Consider the following 18811-nt stretch of genomic DNA (forward strand, 5'->3'; position numbering starts at 1 on the left):
AGAGGAAGGGAGAGGAAGAGCAAGAGAGCACGACGGGGACAGAGACACTAAGATAACGGATAAGAGAAACCCAGATCCAATCATATCCTCCAGCGAGAGACGAGAGGAAAAAGACCTCACACCATGAATTCCCTCACACCAACACACACCACGGGGGTCCAGCCGCCCGCCCCCTGTAGCAGCGGTCCAGCGCAACACGCACGGCTCGGCCAGAAACCAGCACGCCCCTTCAGGTCGGGCCCCGTCCCGCTCCCAGGGTGAGCGGGGGGGGGGGGGGGGGTCACGCATCGATCGCTCCGGTCAAAGGGTCCACAATGGACGCCGATAAAAACAACCTAGAGTTCCTTATTGAAGCTGCTGCGGGGTGCCCGTTGCTGATGCCTTCTACGTGCATGTCGCAAGGAGCGCACGTGTTCAGAAGGGCCCTGTGTGTGTAGCGCTGTGCATGTGATGCACGGGAAAAATAACACACTTTGACTTTGCTGCACTCTTTCCGACCCGGCAGGTAAAAAGACAGACGCGTTCCTCTTTGAGGCCGGTTGACGCTGGGTAAGCGGACGTTGAACCATTCGTGAACTATTCTAAGAGGGGTCTTTTTGGAACGTTGGTTCACCGGAGAATCACGTACGAACATGTACAGTACGCCTCCGACACGCAAGGGGATTATTTTTCAAGGGATGGGGAGATTTCCCTCAAGTACCGTTCCACCTCACTGCACCTCGCTACTTAACCTATAAACCGACGTGCGGAACCGGTCAAAAATAGGGCCGGTCAGCCGGTTAACGGTTAACTGTTGACATCCCTAGTCCGTTCCCAGTGTGTGCGTGAGCTTGTGTGTGTGAGTGTGAGTGTGTGTGTCCGTGTGCGCGTGTGTGTGTGTGTGTGTGTGCGTCCGTGTGTGTGTGTCCGTACCCAGTGTGTGTGTGTGTGAGTGTGAGTGTGTGTGTGTGTATGTCCGTGTGTGCCCGCGTGTGTGTGTGTGTGTGTGTGTGTGTGTGTGTGTGTGTGTGTGTGTTTGTGTTTGCGTGTATGCGTATCCGTGTGTGTGTCCCTACCTAGTTCGAACATCTGCAGCGGGAGGTGGAGGAAGCCGGAGTGGGGGGTGTAGGCGTTGGCCTGTCCCGGGGCGGTGCACACGTCGTCCGACGAGGGCAGCAGCAGCAGGAAGGAGACCCCGTGGCCCAGCTCCAGCACCTCCTGGCCGTACACGCGGAACTGCTTTGCCTGGCGCCCGGGGGAGCGCACACACACACACACACACACACAAACACACAGAAAAACACACGCACAAAGACACACACACACACACACACACACACACACACACACACACACAGAATACATTTGCGTTAATAAACCGTTAACTAATTGTTCAATCATCATTTACTAATTGTGTTCATGCCTAATATGGTGTCTTTGATCACTAGGGTATTATTAAATAGGGTTAGGCTTGGGTTAACACTACCCCATTAACCCTAACACCTATATAGTAGTCGTTATTACTGCATCAACTCATTCAAATGAATGGTTAATGAATGTACTCTAATTGTAAAGTGTTACAGGGCATAAAATAAACAGAATAACATTAATGACATTGTACATTCAAAATAAAAAAATCTTCAAAATGTTTTAAACTTGTCTAACCCCAGACTCTCCAGTAAAATGGCTTTGGACAAAAGTGTTAGAATGAGAGCGATTAGATGACAACGACCTAACGGCCGAGTCAATGGAAAGCTCTTGGATTCACCACAGGAACAAGTGGTTCTTCTGCAGCATCGATACTAATCTTTGCTTATCTCAAGCCAGCCAGAGAGTAAGAGAGAGCGAAAGTGAGAGAGTGAGATAAAGCGCTACGGAGAGACAGAAAGACGGAGAGGGTAGAGCTGGAGATAGGCGTAGGCGAAGGAGGGGGAATTAAAGAAAATGCTATCTCCATTATTCATGGTCTCTAGCACTGACAAACAGCAAGTAACAAGGGAGCGGGTAGATGAGAGAGAGAGTGGTAGAGAGAGGTAGTGAGGGAGACAGAGAGAGAGCGCTTCAGAGTTTGTTTGTGGAAACAGCTCTGCTTTGGCGTTTCAGCAGCGATTACACAAAATACTAACGATCACTTTATGAAAAGAGATTACGCTCGCCTCGCCAAGGATGAGAGTGAGGTGTTAATGAGATTAGCGGTGAGTGAAATATATATATATTTATATATATATCTGTGAGTGCTCTTATGTGCTTGAGTCTATTGTGTGCATTTCTATTTTTGTCCAGGTGATGGTGTTGCTTTCCCCTCAGCAAAAGTCTTCTTGAGCTGTAATGTGCGTTCGTGCGTCTGTTTACCTGGAGCAGAGGTAGGTTGATCACCTTCAGCAAAGACTTTAGGGCCGTCTGCAGTTCGTAGTACAGCAAAGGGGTGTGGCCATCTATCCTGGGCCCCGCCCCCTCGTCCTCAGCCTCCGCCCCTTGACCCTCCACCTCCGTCTTCTCCTCCTTCTCTGCCTCCTCTGTGACAGACTGGTTCTGGAGCCAATCCCATTCTTCCCTGCATAGGGTTGGGGATACATCACATGGTGAGTAAGGGATGCATGGGGGGGGGGGGGGGGGGGGGCTTGGCGGCCGTGCGTCGATCATTTCCAGAAGGGAATGCGATGAGAGTCAAGTAACAAACAGACAGGAGAGCTCTCAGCGTGTCAATATCGGAGAGAGACGCCGACACGACTCCTTCTGTCAAATCAATCGATTCATGTTCAGGCAGATAGCTGATAAGTAGTGAGCAGAAAGCCAAACGTTCTCCCTTGCCCCTGGCCAACACTCGAGACGGATCATTGCGTTGGTTAACAGTGATCCCAAATGGAGAACACTTGGCCTTGAGGATCCATCTCACTCAAGCTTCCCTCGACAAATATGCCTCCTGATCTTCGACTTCCTCCAGGGTGTGCCTCCTCCTACTCAAGTCTCCGCAGCGTTTTGTCTTCCAACTGTTGCGCTGAACCCCTCCCTTCCAGTTCCCTGGATCGTTTTTTCCCATTAATAGATCTTGCCCCAAACTAATCTCATACTTTCTGGTACTTTTTTTTTTTACGACCACAATTAAGCATTCTTTATCCCTAAAGGCCTCTCTGGACCCCCTCTCTATCCATCTCCCTCTCTGCCCCCATTCTCTCCCTCCATCTCTCTCTGCAGCTCGTTCTCTCTCCCTCCATCTCTCTCTGCAGCTCGTTCTCTCTCCCTCCATCTCTCTCTGCAGCTCGTTCTCTCTCCCTCCATCTTTCTCTTTCCCTCCCTATCCCCTACTCCATATGTCTCTCTCTCCCTCTGCGTCTCTCTCCCTCCATCTCTTCCCTCACCCCTACTCTCCCTACCTTCATCTCCCTCTGTCTCGCTCTCTCTATCGCTCTCTCCCTCTATCTCTCCACCTCTCTCTCTATATATCTCCCTTGCTCCCTCCATCGCTCTCTCTCTCTCCATCTGTCCCAGCAGGTCTCTCTGCGGCCTCATTGCTCCCTGAATAGACACAGCATTCTCCCGTCGTCGTCGTCCCCCCCCACCTCGTCTCTCAACGACCAAAGCTCCCAAATATTTTCAGAATAATCTGAGCATGAAACATGCATTGGGGAGGGGAGAGTGGTCAGAACACACACACAAAGATACACAGCGGCCAGCGGTCCTGCAAGGCTTGCGGGGGTGAGATTAACAGCGGGGGACAGAACAGCAGCCCGTTTTGTACCCCTTTCTTTTTGTCTCTCACTTCACACTTTTCAATCTCTCTCGCTCTCTATCTCTCTCACTCTCTGAGGAGGAGGAGGAGGAAGAGGAGGAGGAGGGGGAGGAGGAGAGGGAGGAGGAGGAGGAGGGGGAGGAGGAGAGGGAGGAGGATAAGAAGGTGGAGGGGGAGGAGGAGGAGGATGAGAGGAAGGAGGCAGAAGAGGAGGTTAAAAAGGTGGAGGGGGAGGAGGAGGAGAGGGAGGATGAGAGGGTGTAGGCAGAAGAGGAGGATAACAAGGTGATGGGGTAGAAGGAGGAAGAGGAGAGTGTGTAGGCAGAAGAGGAGGCTCATAAGGTGGATGTGCAGGGGGAGGAGGAGGAGGAAAAGGAGGAGAGGGAGCGGCAGAAGAGGAGGATAAAAGTTGGAGGCGGAGGAAGAGACATCGGGCCAATACAGCTACCTGCCTGGCCCATGGGGGCACGCCCTCAGATCAGGTGGGGCAGCCCTCAAGAGCGCGGTGTGGGCATGCACACACACATATATAACGGGAGCAACACACACACACACACACACACACACACTCCTGGTCGCTGTTGTAATGCAACTCCAGCCAGGGCAGATTAGTGTCCCTGTGGTGGAGAGAGAGTGGAGAATGTGTGTAATGTGGTGAATGCCAGCAGACAGCATCTGACTGCTCTCACAGCTCCTGTTACACACACACACACACACACACACACACACACACACACACACACACACACACACACACACACACACACACACACACACACACACACACACACACACACACACAGCCACAGATGCACATACATGTATGCACAAAAACACACACACACACACACACACACACGTACACAGACAGACAGAAAAGGGCACATTCACATTCACACGCACACACACACACACACACACACACACACACACACACACACACACACACACACACACACACACACACACACACACACACACACACACACACACACACACACACACACACACACACAGCCTTCTCTCTCCTCTGAAACCCACCTCAAATGCCATCCACAGGGAATAAATAACACTATTATTGATGCCTACAGCAGTGAGTGTTCGTTGTTTCTTTATTCCCTTTTTTCATGTGCTCTGTGAAAAAAGAAGGAATCAAAGTGAAAAGCCTCGTTCTTCTGTTTGACTATGTAGCCGTTACGCAGGCACTTATCCAAAGAAAATCCGGAGTGAATTACTATCCGTGTTTAGGAGCAGTCAGGAGCTAGTCATCTCAAGAATGCCTACAGGTAGGCTGGGGACAGCTGGGGGATCGAACCCAGAACCTGTGCAGCTTGGAGCAACACACCCTGAGCCACCACACTATCTGAGACCCCGAGATAAGGTCCCCATCCATCACATGATATTAAAGTGAAACAGGATCTCTGAATAGTGCTGAAGTAGCCCGGAGGCACCGTCTATTGGCTGCGGTGCGCACTGCTACGCGCACGCTCCTTTGCTCAAGAGGCCCCGGGCAACGAACCGTTCACGATTTACGACCCAGTGGCTTGGGCGTCGCATCGTCAAATCGAATATTGCCTTCCTCTGGTCCTTATCTTATGGGATGTTCTCGGGTCTCAAGATGTGGAAATGGGAAGAACCTTACTTGTATCCGTACTAGTAAACCCCCCAACCCCACACACACCGCACCGCAGACACTTATCGTTGGTCACCTAGCAACCAGGTGAGATATTTGTGTGTACCAATCACACTGTCGAAGAGAGCTATTCTCAAAGCGCTACTCACGCAGCAAACTCAATGACTCTGCCTGCGGTCAAAGCATATTGGTCTAGAACGCACCAAGGTCCCTGCAACCAAGACTACATCAGTAGTGTGGGGATATGATAGTTCATCTGGGACTACAACACAGTGTCATTTCACTGTTTAATTATTCAGTCCTCCAGAAGCTGCTTTATGCATTGATGCATTTCATCACCGGGCTGGAATAGGTCAGGAGTCTTGCTCAGAGGATGCCTATAAGCAGGCCTTCCAGCTGGCAGTCCAAACCCACACCAACACCACAATGGTGAGTTCAATTGAGGACCTTAAAGGGATCTAGTTGGGGACCTATATGTGTGTTCTGTATGTCGACAGTGAAACTTGAAATGAAAAATGTATCCGTTCATTATTATCAGTGAGGGAAATTGGATCATTGCAACCCGCAAAAACACTTACGTACGTTAGAAATTGAGGTTGGACGAAGGTTTCACAAGGGGATAATAATTAGCGTGTTTCTGGAGCAGCCGGTCCACACGGTGTTGATTTGATTTGAAATTCTTGAAACGTCTGTCTGGGCCAAGTCAACATAAGGCAGAGTTTGTGTTCATAGGCGGTCACCATCGCCGCCTCCGGCAGCATGTTAGCTCAAACAAACACCAAGCCGAAATAAAGTGAAAAAACAACAACACACAGACTTTAGAATATTAATCCAATATCAGATGCACGGGACTAGCTTTGGCACGGCAGGGTCACCTGGAGACGTTGGCGTTCTCCCGGACGCGCACGTGACAGAGCATGTTGGGCGACCGCTGGGACACCAGCACCTTGATCTGGTCCACGGAGCTGCTGAGCTTCAGGTAGCCCAGGTACAGGCCTGGGGAGAGCCGGTGGGCGCTGCGCCGCTGGTACCACAGGATGTCCTGCCCGGGCGGACGGCAGAGGGGAGGGACACAAGGGACAGGTCAGCTCTATCTTCAATTCAACTTTATTCGTATAGCCCTAAATCACCAATACAGTCTCAAAGGGCGTAACAGGCTAGATATTTATGATATTTAGGGGCTTCGTCAGGATTTGTTTTGCTGTTGATTCACAAAGTATGGCGATAGAGAAAATAGGACTGTTGAATCATACTGTCGTCCTCAGAGGTTGTAACAGTCAGAAAGGTGCAGCATTGATTTTATATGCCCTTATCAAGTTTTTTATGATGTTCGATTGATATCACATCCGGTAGAATTCAAACATGTTTAATGTCCCGAAACAAAGAATGACTTTGTCTTGTTTATCACAGATTGATTGATTCGCCGCTCAAAATAAACATAGCAGAGTCCCACCAACAGTTTGTCTGATACGATCACAACGAGAGAACTACTGAGGAAGACAGAGAACTGCAACTCAAATCAATATACTTAAATCGAATATCACCCTCGTTATGCTCATATAAAAGTAACCGAAAGACAGGAAAACAGAACCTCCCATCCATAATAAAGCGTGAGCTAACTCGGCTTGGTTCCAGCGCCTCCCCATTAGCGTGTTAATTTCCTGATCCTCAAACAGTGGATTATAATATAGTACAGCGATATCCTAGAGGGAACTGTTGGCACATCTTTATAAGCACACATTCAATGGCCCCAAGACACTTCAAAACATTGATATATTTTTTTTCTCAATGGTCTGGTCTGGTGTTGCCAAGCAACCAAGCATGAGTGTACACACGGTTGGGTGTCTGCCGCAGACATTAGACCGCCTGTTTGAATCTAATTAACACCGCCTGGGAGAGGAGCCGTGGGGGGTATCATTACACTAACGGGATGCACTACCGACATATATGATACATATTTAGACTTACAACTACTAATATTTGCGTATATCTCAGTTTGCAATGGTTTCGTTCCGCCTCGTGAGCCCATCCTGATCCCGGGAGTACAAAGTAAAAACTCTCTTTCTCTCTGCGGATCGGCCTGGCCTCGAGCCCGACAGGATTTTCCGAAATTCAACAATGATAGGAAGAATCAGCGCTGGTTTCAGGAGTTAAAAAGGAGCGCCGCAAAAAATAGGTATGGCGAAGCCCGAAGAAGGGTCTAGCAATCAATGGACTATTGATAACTGCTTTTATCCAAACAGACTAATTAAGTTGAAAGACGAACCGAAATTGGAACCAAAAGGTTGTTTTTCTCCTCCTACTTTGTTTGCAGATGGGCTGTATCATGAAGGCGGCCAAGCCCAACCAATTTACAAAAAATACAGTCCTGTCATGGGCACCAAAATGACGACGCCACACCAAGAAAGAGCCCAAGATGTCCAGTCCCGCCGTGCGCTGCCCCCTGCTCCCCGCTGCCCCCTGCCCCCCCGCCCCCCTGCCCCCCCGCCCCCCGCCCCCCCGCCCACCTGTATGGTGATGATGAGGATGTCCAGGGCGTAGGGCTCCTCCGGCGTGGACAGGGACTTCCTCTGGCTCTGCAGCTTGGTCACCTGCATCCACTTCCCGCTGAAGAACGAGTACTGGCTCTCCATGTCGCGCACCGTCACTAGCAGCACGTTGCCGTGGCGATCCTTGATGGGCTCGTAGTGCACCCGGCCCAGGTTGTGAGTTCCCAGGAGGTTCTGGAAGAGCCAATAGTTCCAAAAATGTTTTGGGGGGGGTACCTTACCTTTTGTAACAATTAAAATGAATGCAATGCTGATCTCTCTTTCTGTGATGACTTTATGCACAAGTCTGGCCCGTTATATTTTAGATGTGTGCAAAATGTGCTTTTTTCCGCATTTGATGAATCGTGGGTTGATTATTCTCTCATTTCTAATTCTGACACTTACATTTTAGTACTTCGCTTTCAAATGATACATTTTAATACCTCTAGAACTATTCCTACAGCTCATTGCGTTTGAGGAATTTAAGAACATTTTCTGTTTTACATTCAGGCCAATTAAAAGACTGACAGTGCACATAAAGATGATCTATGATGTGCAACACACTGAAGCAGAGTGGACCTAAAACCATCAGCACAGTTCCTTTACATCTACTTGTATCTTAGTCAGGTGAGCGTGTTGGTAGCGCTTGCATCCCCATGCTACTCTTATCTGAGTCGGGTTAGCTCGTTGGTAGCGCTTGCATCCCCATGCTACTCTTATCTGAGTCGGGTTAGCTCGTTGGTAGCGCTTGCATCCCCATGCTACTCTTATCTGAGTCGGGTTAGCTCGTTGGTAGCGCTTGCATCCCCATGCTACTCTTATCTGAGTCGGGTTAGCTCGTTGGTAGCGCTTGCATCCCCATGCTACTCTTATCTGAGTCGGGTTAGCTCGTTGGTAGCGCTTGCATCCCCATGCTACTCTTATCTGAGTCGGGTTAGCTCGTTGGTAGCGCTTGCATCCCCATGCTACTCCTTTCTGGGTCAGGTGAGCTTGTCGGCAGGCTGACCTGCAGCTGCCCGGCGGCGGTGAGCATCTTGTGTCGGGCCTGCAGGGTGGAGGAGGAGGACATGGAGACGGACATGCTCTGTCTCAGCCACCGCACGTCCTCCCACATACACGACAGCTGGCAGCGGCGGGGGCGAGAGAGGTGAGCGGAGAGCAGAGTGAGGGAGAGAGAACAGGAGGGAAAAGGAATGACAGGAAGTTAGAATCGGAGAACGAGATCACGACATACTGTCAAGATATACGGAATGCCAAAATAAAGTGGATGGGTTATTGAAATACAATCCTGACTTTTCAGCTATTACACGCTATTCTCTACTCTCTGGCAAAACAACCAATCTTAAACATAATAATTGGTAACAAAATATGGAAGAGAAACAATCTGCTGACTATATTTGACCAATGGTATCGTCAAATGAAAACATGGCGCTTCAAGGAAATAGCTGTGAGCTACACTTGATTAATGTTACCCTATGTAATGCTGCGTTTTAATATCCATCCGTCTCGGAGGTCCGAGGACGTTGCCTAGCCACAAACACGCCCCTTTTCCTCGGACGGCGATCTCGCCATCTCGGTTGAACTCAGTGGTGACCGAGCAAAATTCCGAGACAGAATTCAAGATGGCTGCGCCCGGTGTGACTTGAAGTATGAACTGTTTTCATTGTGCTTGGACCACTTTGGTGGTTTAAATGGCAATTTCAATCACTCGTATTACTGCAATACCTTACTGCGTCCGTATCTCTGCCTATGTACACAAATATATTGTATTTGTGTACAGCACTTTGGTCAACTACTGTTGTTTTAAATGTGCTATATAAATAAACTTGACTTGACGTGACTTGACTATGGCCTATAGCCTACTTATTTTGGAGCGCCTGGCCAATGCTACCGTGACAACAGCTTTCAGGGTGGCGTCCATGTTTTCCTCCAACGACCGAGCAAATTAATAATACGCTTGAAGTGTGGGCGTGGCGTCAGATCCGAGATCCGAGTCGGTTCGCACAGAATACTCGAACGCAGCATGACATAGCATAGTAGCTAGCTTTGAGCTTTCAGTTACTGGAACACCGTTTCCCAGCATACCTTGGTAAACCAGAGGAAATCTTGCATGAGGGAGCTGCTATAGGAATCATCCACTTCCACGATGGGTATCTGGTCCTCAGCCGTCACCAGCAGACTGTCTTTGTGATAGAACACAGCAGCCAGGTAGATCCCCCTGAAGGACAGCAAGAATGGTATGACCCGGGTTAGTTTTTAAGGCCAGAATAGAGATAGAAAATATATCATGTTTATCGGTCATATTTGACAATATAATCAACATGTGTGTTCTATGAACTGTAACGTATTAATACATTCTTCGGGGGGGGAAATCATGAGCTTGTGAAAGTGAAATTTGTTTTAAATGTCAGTGCCCTTTGCGGGATGTCAGACTGACAACGGACAATGGACACTAAAGGTCAGCAAAATGTGTCAGAACAAGCAACCAGCACAAACCTTTTCAATGTTTTCACAAACTTGTTGGAAGAGTTGAAGAGGTGTTTGAGACTCCTTGAGACGGACTGCTTCCTGCTCGGGTTCTGAAGCTTGGAGGAGTCTGAGGAAGATGAGGGGGGGGGGGGGTGCTCAATAAACACATGTAATGTTCCAAATGCGGCAGGTACTTGAAAAGGTAAGGAAAACTTTAGTGCTCACACAACCATCGTAAGGTAGAGAAGGTTTAACACCATGGACAATAGCGCTGGAATAGCACACTCTATCTCTGCCTAGAATGCATCTGGTTGGCATATGGACAAACGTCCTCCTAGACGCGGAGAGTGTGTGTGTGTGTGTGTGTGTGTGTGTGTGTGTGTGTGTGTGTGTGTGTGTGTGTGTGTGTGTGTGTGTGTGTGTGTGTGTGTGTGTGTGTGTGTGTGTGTGTGTGTGTGTGTGTGTGTGTGCATGCCCACGCGTAAATGCTTCAACTACATTGAGGTTGCTGGCAGTCAGAACTAGGGTTGACTGACTCTGACGCATAGCCAGCCTGGCTGAACTTTATCTCCATGTATTCATCTCTCTCTCTCTCTCTCTCTCTCTCTCTCTCTCTCTCTCTCTCTCTCTCTCTCTCTCTCTCTCTCTCTCTCATCCTTCTCACACACTCTCCCTGTATCTCTCTCCACCATGGCCCTTCCTTCCCACAAGGCTCACGGGGCCCTCAGCGATGCCAATCTCCACCCTGCCAGACTCCCCCCCGCCGCTGCGACCCCTTGTTCTTTCTCTTAAGTTAATTAAGCATCCCCAGTGTAATTGCCAGCCTGTAAACAAGAGGGTAGACAGGAAGAGCAGGGTAATGCCATGCTGCCGCACACAAGCACATTGGCAGACCAGCGCTCAGTTCCTGGCCGGACATGAAACAACCGGCACCACCCTCCACCACCACCGCCTCCATTAGCATGACTCCCTCGACCTCCTCCTCCCCCACCGCCTACCTCCACCACCACCTCCCCCTCCATTAGCATGACTCCCTCGACCTCCTCCTCCCCCACCGCCTACCTCCACCACCACCTCCCCCTCCATTAGCATGACTCCCTCGACCTCCTCCTCCACCACCGCCTACCTACACCACCCTCCACCACCACCGCCTCCATTAGCATGACTCCCTCTACCTCCTCCTCCTCCACCACCTACCTACACCACCTCCTCCTCCATTAGCATGACTCCCTCGACCTCCTCCACCACCGCCTACCTACACCACCACCACCTCCTCCATTAGCATGACTCCCTCGACCTCCTCCACCACCGCCTACCTACACCACCACCTCCCCCTCCATTAGCATGACTCCCTCGACCTCCTCCTCCTCCACCGCCTACCTACACCACCACCACCTCCTCCATTAGCATGACTCCCTCGACCTCCTCCTCCACCACCGCCTACCTACACCACCACCACCACCTCCCCCATTAGCATGACTCCCTCGACCTCCTCCTCCACCACCGCCTACCTCCACCACCACCTCCTCCTCCATTAGCATGACTCCCTCGACCTCCTCCTCCACCACCGCCTACCTACACCACCACCTCCTCCTCCATTAGCATGACTCCCTCGACCTCCTCCTCCACCACCAGCATCAGCACTTCCTGCACCACCAATATCACCTCCTCCACCATAAAATCCTCCTCTGCAACCGTCCACCACCGCCACAACCCTTCTCCCCTCCACAGCGCATCCCCTCCACCGCTATTACTACCCTGTGTCCCCCTACTACCACCCCCTCAGATTCCTCCACCATGACGACCACCATCCCCGCCTTGACGACCACCTACCCACCCAGGGACGGCCGAAGAGGGTTTTAAGGGACCCGGAGCAACGCTCAGTGTCTATGGGACAGGAGGAGGTGCCAGGCTGGCCTGTTTAGTTGCTAAGCACGACATCACTTGTAACTGAAGGACCACTACTTCCTCAGATGATGTGCTGTTGAAAACTGAATGGCTATTGGAGTATTAAATCACACTCAAGAGCTAAATTAAGGCCAAATCCACTTCTTATGGCAATCATACCCAGGCTTTTTGGCGGGCTTTAATACACTGGGCTCTCTCTCTCTCTCTCTCTCTCTCTCTCTCTCTCTCTCTCTCTCTCTCTCTCTCTCTCTCTCTCTCTCTCTCTCTCTCTCTCTCTCTCTCTCTCTCTCTCTCTCTCTCGTCATAATCACAGAAGTAGAAAAGCAGGTGACATTTCTCACACACATCCACCAGCTTGAGATGCAGACTTAGAGAGCAGAAAACTAAATAAACATTGGAAAGCATTTTTCAATTAACAAGATGGAATTGCAGTCGGTTCACATGGAGAGAGAGACAGAGAGAGAGAGAGAGAGAGAGAGAGAGAGAGAGAGAGAGAGAGAGAGAGAGAGAGAGAGAGATAGTGAGGGAGAGAGGGAGAGAATGAGAGAGAGGGAGAGGGAGGGGGAGAGAGAAGTTAAGTGAAAGTGACAAGTGGCTCGAATGACGGTAGGGGCACCAAGAGGCTGCCATAGGAGCGCACATAACCGTGAACAAACACAGAAATTAGTTTAGGGAGAAAAAAATGATTGAATTTGATTAATGAGGTGCCCTACTGCTTACATCTATCTTTTGAGAGAGAGAGAGAGAGAGAGAGAGAGAGAGAGAGAGAGAGAGAGAGAGAGAGAGAGAGAGAGAGAGAGAGAGAGAGAGAGAGAGAGAGAGAGAGAGAGAGAGAGAGAGAGAGAGAGAGAGAGAGAGAAACACCAACAAATTACCAAAGTCAAAAGAGAGCATTTACATTTTATAATTGACTTAAAGAAAGAGACCCTGACACGCTCCGTAACAAAGCAGACCTACCAACCTGCAGATACATTTTAAAAAAAAATGATTTTGAGGACATGACTCATAACAAAACATTTACATATCTGCTGGCCGGATGAATGTTCAAACACAGCGGCATCGTTTTGTGAGCTGTTGTGACAGGAAAAGGACGCCAAATGGAAGACAACCCCCGTTAAGACCATCAATCATCTGTGTGTTCCTGCCCTATCAGCACCGTGCTGATGTCTGTACACAGACAGACTGCCCACACAAACAGAACAGATCACTTTAAATGCTTTCATAAAAAATATATACCTGTACATAATTAGACTTTTTTGTGGGATTGAATGGAGAGATTTACTACATATGGCGACAGAGGGGAGAGTGAGGGGGGACAAAGAATGACAGAGACAGAGAGAGATAGCAACAGATTAGGGAGAGAGAGAGAGAGGGGGGGGGGGGGGGGTGGAGGCAGATAGAGGATCTGGGTTCATTGGAGAGACAGGGAGTGAAAAAGTGTGAGCGAGAGAAGGAGATTGAATGAGACATGAACATAAGGAGTGAGACGGAGAGCGTTAGAGACAGACTGAGAGAGAAGAAAAGGGCTATATTCCATTAGTGAGTCAGCAAACACACACACACACACACACACACACACACACACACACACACACACACACACACACACACACACACACACACACACACACACACACACACACACACACACACACACACACACATACACACACACACACACACACATACACACACACACACACAAACTTGTGAGTGTGTGTGCTCTTTATGTGTTTGCTTGTGTCCCCATGAGGCAGGAACACAGCTCCCTGTGCGTGTGTGTGCGTGCGTGCGTGCATGTGTGTGGACAGATATATATATACATATATATACAGATATATATATACATATATATACATATATATGTATATATATACACATACATACATACATACATACATACATACATATATATATATGTATTTATATATATATAGAGATATATATAAATATCTACACACATGTGTGTTCATGTGTCAAACACAATCACATCTCTCTCAGAGCATGTTTGCTCCCTACCCTGCATTTGTACGTAATAAATGAAGATAAGCAGGCATGTAAATGAGTTGGCCATCTGTGCTGATCCCTTATATATATATATATATTAGAGCTGTCAAGCGATTAAAATATTTAATCGTGATTAATCGCATTAATGTCATAGTTAACTCACAATTAATCGCGATTAATCGCAAATTATTTTTCGATGCTAAATATCCCTTGATTTTTTTGGCCCATAATTCTTCTCATTTTAATTCTCTTATTAACATGGTGAAGTGCATCGGCTTGCCCTTGTGCAAATGATTTTTTATTGATTGGCATATGCTGATCAAAACAGGACGATACAAAAAAAGAGCTTATAGTGCAATTAAACGACTGCTTTGAAGAAATGTCATTTGAACATAGCTGTCAGGCTACTGCTTCTTTGTTTTGAGGCAAAAAAAAAAAAAAAATAAAAAAAAAAATAAATAAATAAAATAATTACGTTAATCGCGCGATAATTTTTTTAACGCCGTTAAAATTGGTTTGCGTTAACGCCGTTAATAACGCGTTTAACTGACAGCTCTAATATATATATATATCTATATAAATGTTTACATAACCTTTGCATGGCGATTGGGGTACCTAAATGACTGAATTTGTAACCAAGAGATCGCGTTATAGCGAGAATCTAATATTTCATGTTGTTTTGCCCCAAAAAAGGCAGAAACAAACATTCACATTTTCACACATATACACATATATTTTTGTAAATATATATATATATGCGTGTGTGCGTGCGCAAGTTCTCACCTCCGCAGCAGTAGTGTGTGTGTGTGGCCCGGACCTGCTGGAGCAGACGCTCCATGGCCTCGACTTGGCCCCGCCTCCTGGGCTCTGTTCCATCCCCGTCCCGCCAGTCTGAGGAGACATCAGAGCCCTTACGCTGTTGGCTCAGAGGAGGTGTTTATATCCACTGTACCCAAAATGCATTTTGGGCCAAGCAATATCAGAAACGTTTTGGAGGATCCATGAGAGCTCTTCATCGAAGCCTGCAACGGCAAAGCATGAAGAGGACACGGCGAGACCCAGATGGTCTGGACTGGAGTCCCCTTCTCTACTGCCAATACACTCGCATTCAAAGACTCTCGGCCAGAGTCGTCTTGAATGGCAGTTATTTTAACATTATCGCAAGAAATGCGTTCCCTTTTGTTTGTTCTCGAAACTCCCTCACGACTGCGTGAGAAAGACTCTCTTGAAGTGGAAGCTGAGGAGGAAGGTATTTTTAGGTGTACTTTTAAATATCAATTGCCTTAAAAATAGGACCCTTTCAAAGTTGACGTTGCTGTGTTGGCTCCTCTCATGACGAGAGGGTTGGGACCAGCATTAAAAGGCCTTTTTCTTTCATGTAACAGTCCAAAAATAGATTCCTTCTTCAAATAACGGCAAGCAGTTAGCAATGTTTTTAAACAAAAATAAAAAGATAGTCAACCATGTAGTATGATGGGATTGGTTGTTGGGGTATCCTGCGAGAGCCCACAAATAAACGATAGACCATGCGTCTTGTCTCTGTTGGGAATAATTTTCCCCCAGTCTACTGCTAGATTTGAAACTCTACCACAACACTCCGCCAGGGATCGAACTAGCAACATTCCGGTTACCGGTCAACCCGCTCTACCTCCTGAGCTACTGCAGCTATACGTCAGTTCTGCTCATGGTGGTCCACTTTGAAGCATCACTTTTGTCGAACAATATATGAAAGAAATCCACCGCAGCATACCCCTGTACTTCAAAAGGATTTGCAAACAACAAAAGACGTAACAGCTTTTTGTTCTTATAATTTGACATCATGCGAGTGCTTCATCCACCCACGTCCACACCATTCCAGGTATTTTCTATTCTCTCGGAAACTCGGTTGGGTCTTTGCAACACAACCTTTGAAATAACCATGTTATTCAAGGAGGTGAACGGGTTTATAGTTATTGTCCAAAACGATAAAAAGGTTTAAACCAATTGAAAGCCATGGAGCCCTCCCATTGGACACGACCCCAGAATGAGAATGAGATGTAGTGCAGGTTTAAACATTGCATACAATTCAAAAGTCCCCTTGTGCATGTGTACAATTATGATGATCATTAGGGAAACACACAAACTCTCAAACACAACGACTCGATGCTACCCTAACGGTTCAGGAAGGAGCTGTCTTGGGGACACAAAAGGAAAACCTTGGGGTTGGGGGGGGCGAAGCGCTTAATGTTCTTCTGAAGATATTTCATGCGTCCCTGTCTCACTGAGGGGGGACGTTATTAAATGTGACACACGCTGACTCCTGGGGCTTACACCTTCATGAATATGCAAGCTCAGTTTCGACATTCATATATTCTCCACTGCTTTTCATATTTTACGGAACGCCACATCAATTTTGCCCCATGCTGGGAAGACCGTAAAGGCTGCATTTGACTCTGTGTTGCATTATTTATAATATTTTAGCTCAATGTTGCATAACAATTAAAAGTGTTCCTTTTTTAAAGGACAATATGTCAATACATACGTGGCTCACTTGTATTCCTTCCAGTAACTTCCTCTTTCGCACACACACACACACACACACACACACACACACACACACACACACACACACACACACACACACACACATCCCTCCAGGGCTGTCAAGGCTGTATTAAGTGAATAGCGGTGCGTGAGTCGTGATGGCTCCTGAAAACACAGCTCACCAACCATGGGCCAAGGGAATGAGAGCGATTGAAAATTGTCCCTCATCCTTTGACCGAAAGACACTCAGGTTTTAATACAGAGAGCCATTGATTTCTTAAGACCCTTGTTTAAGACAGACACACAGACACTGACACACAGACACACAGACACACACACGTACACGTTACACTTGCTCAAAGCTCCCAAGGCTGTATTATGTGACTGGCGGAGAGGGAGTCGTGACTGCTCATGAACCAAATGTTCTCCTTCCAAGAGCCGCCATGTCATTTCACATTTTACACAGGACACGATTTCTATACTCATAATTATACCTTCTTGGCCAGGGGAGTGTTGTGAGCAGCGCATTCACAGAGGAGGAGAGCATTTATTTTCACAATATTGTCCTTACTGGAGGGTGCAGCAGATGGAGGAAGGGAAGGTGCCGTGGGGCCCCAGCCCTTCATGTTGTACGCAGAGACCCGGACATAGTACAACCGCCCCTGGAACACATGAACAACAACAGCCAATCTAAGCACACACGAGAGACAACCAATACAATTTGTGGATGCGGGTGAGGATTTCTCAGTTTTATCTGAACGTCTAGCGAGAAAACGGGACTCGAATGAGATCTGTTGCATGTACAGAAGCATGCTTGCATCCATATCATTTTTTTTTTGTCTCAATCTGAAACCAAGGTTTTATATCCATCACACAGATATCGACATACTGTTCCAGTTGCAATGTGCTATTCAGTGGGATGACAGCCAATCCACAGGGATAAAAAGATGTATTCATTCGGTTGGCCTCCTTTGAGATAATCTATAAAGGAACAACACCTGTCATTCAGTGCCATGCGATTACCTTCCTCCTCTTTCCGCTCTGTCACCATGTTTCTCGTGTTTGTTGTCACTACCATAATTGCTCACAAATGGTGGTGCATTGTGGGTCAAACAGAGCTGCCTAGCTTCTATTGTGTTTCCCGTTTTGAAGTCACAGTGTCCACTGGCTTAGCAGGGAAAAGGAAAACACCTATAGTGCACGAGTGAAGAGGAGAACCAGTGAGGGAGTGGTGTGGGTGAAATCAACAGAAACAGCGGGGTGGAGAGACATAAGGACATAGAGAGAGAGGAAGAAGAGGAGAGAGAGCGAGACGGGGGAGAGCGGTGGAGAGAAATGAGGATCCCCCCAACCAACCCACCATAGCCAGACTGTTCAATAACCTCTACACACACGCATGATATTGGATTTCTAAGAACTCCTCTTCCTATTATTCCGGATCGCTAAACCTTATAGCGAAGCCTCGGCTTGCAGAATGTTTTTCAACATTTTTGACGCAAATGTATTCCCGGGAAGCAGATCTTGAAGAAGTTTGGTACAATTCACCCACAGGGGGAGCTATCATTTGAGGCCAAAGATAAAAGTTCTGCCTCGCCGCCCGATACCTATTTTCATGCAGAACATTTTTGCCCCTTGGACCCATAACTTCCGTCTGGGTTTCGTACATCGGTACAGTGAAAGTTTTAGATTTTATTATGGAATCGCAAAATGTGGGACACATGCTCTACAGTTTTCAATTTTCAATCAATCACAACCTGAGAATGAGTCCTGTGAACTACTAATGCACGTAGAGGATCTCGCCCGCAAGAAGACTGGGACTATGAAAGGACTTATCTTTTAAATTTTACTATTTTATTATTCGTTGAACCGTTGTCCTTCCATCATCTTTTGTTTTCTTTAATTCAACATATAGATATAATATTTGTCCTTTATTTCTCATTATATTTCATTGTGATCGTTAATTGTATTTATTGATTGCGGCTCTACCTCCTGTATGCTTCTGTTGCTCCAGTAGCGAAAGCGCGCGCGCGCGCA

General features: G+C 47.7%; 1 protein-coding gene across 1 annotated transcript in view; it reads right to left on the minus strand.

Moving 5' to 3' along the window:
• Positions 1 to 709: 709 nt before the first annotated feature.
• Positions 710 to 18811, minus strand: part of ankfn1 (ankyrin repeat and fibronectin type III domain containing 1) — a 78044-nt gene continuing 59942 nt past the window's right edge. The window contains exons 13-22 of the mRNA XM_060037253.1: positions 17349 to 17439; positions 15038 to 15145; positions 10367 to 10466; positions 9956 to 10088; positions 8877 to 8993; positions 7850 to 8065; positions 6218 to 6384; positions 2332 to 2533; positions 1034 to 1224; positions 710 to 731 (exon numbers count right to left, since the gene is read on the minus strand). Coding sequence (XP_059893236.1) covers positions 710 to 731; positions 1034 to 1224; positions 2332 to 2533; positions 6218 to 6384; positions 7850 to 8065; positions 8877 to 8993; positions 9956 to 10088; positions 10367 to 10466; positions 15038 to 15145; positions 17349 to 17439 — 1347 coding nt within the window. The remainder of the gene's footprint in view (positions 732 to 1033; positions 1225 to 2331; positions 2534 to 6217; positions 6385 to 7849; positions 8066 to 8876; positions 8994 to 9955; positions 10089 to 10366; positions 10467 to 15037; positions 15146 to 17348; positions 17440 to 18811) is intronic.

Source organism: Gadus macrocephalus, chromosome 18 (genome assembly GCF_031168955.1).
Source record: "Gadus macrocephalus chromosome 18, ASM3116895v1".
NCBI lineage: Eukaryota > Metazoa > Chordata > Actinopteri > Gadiformes > Gadidae > Gadus > Gadus macrocephalus.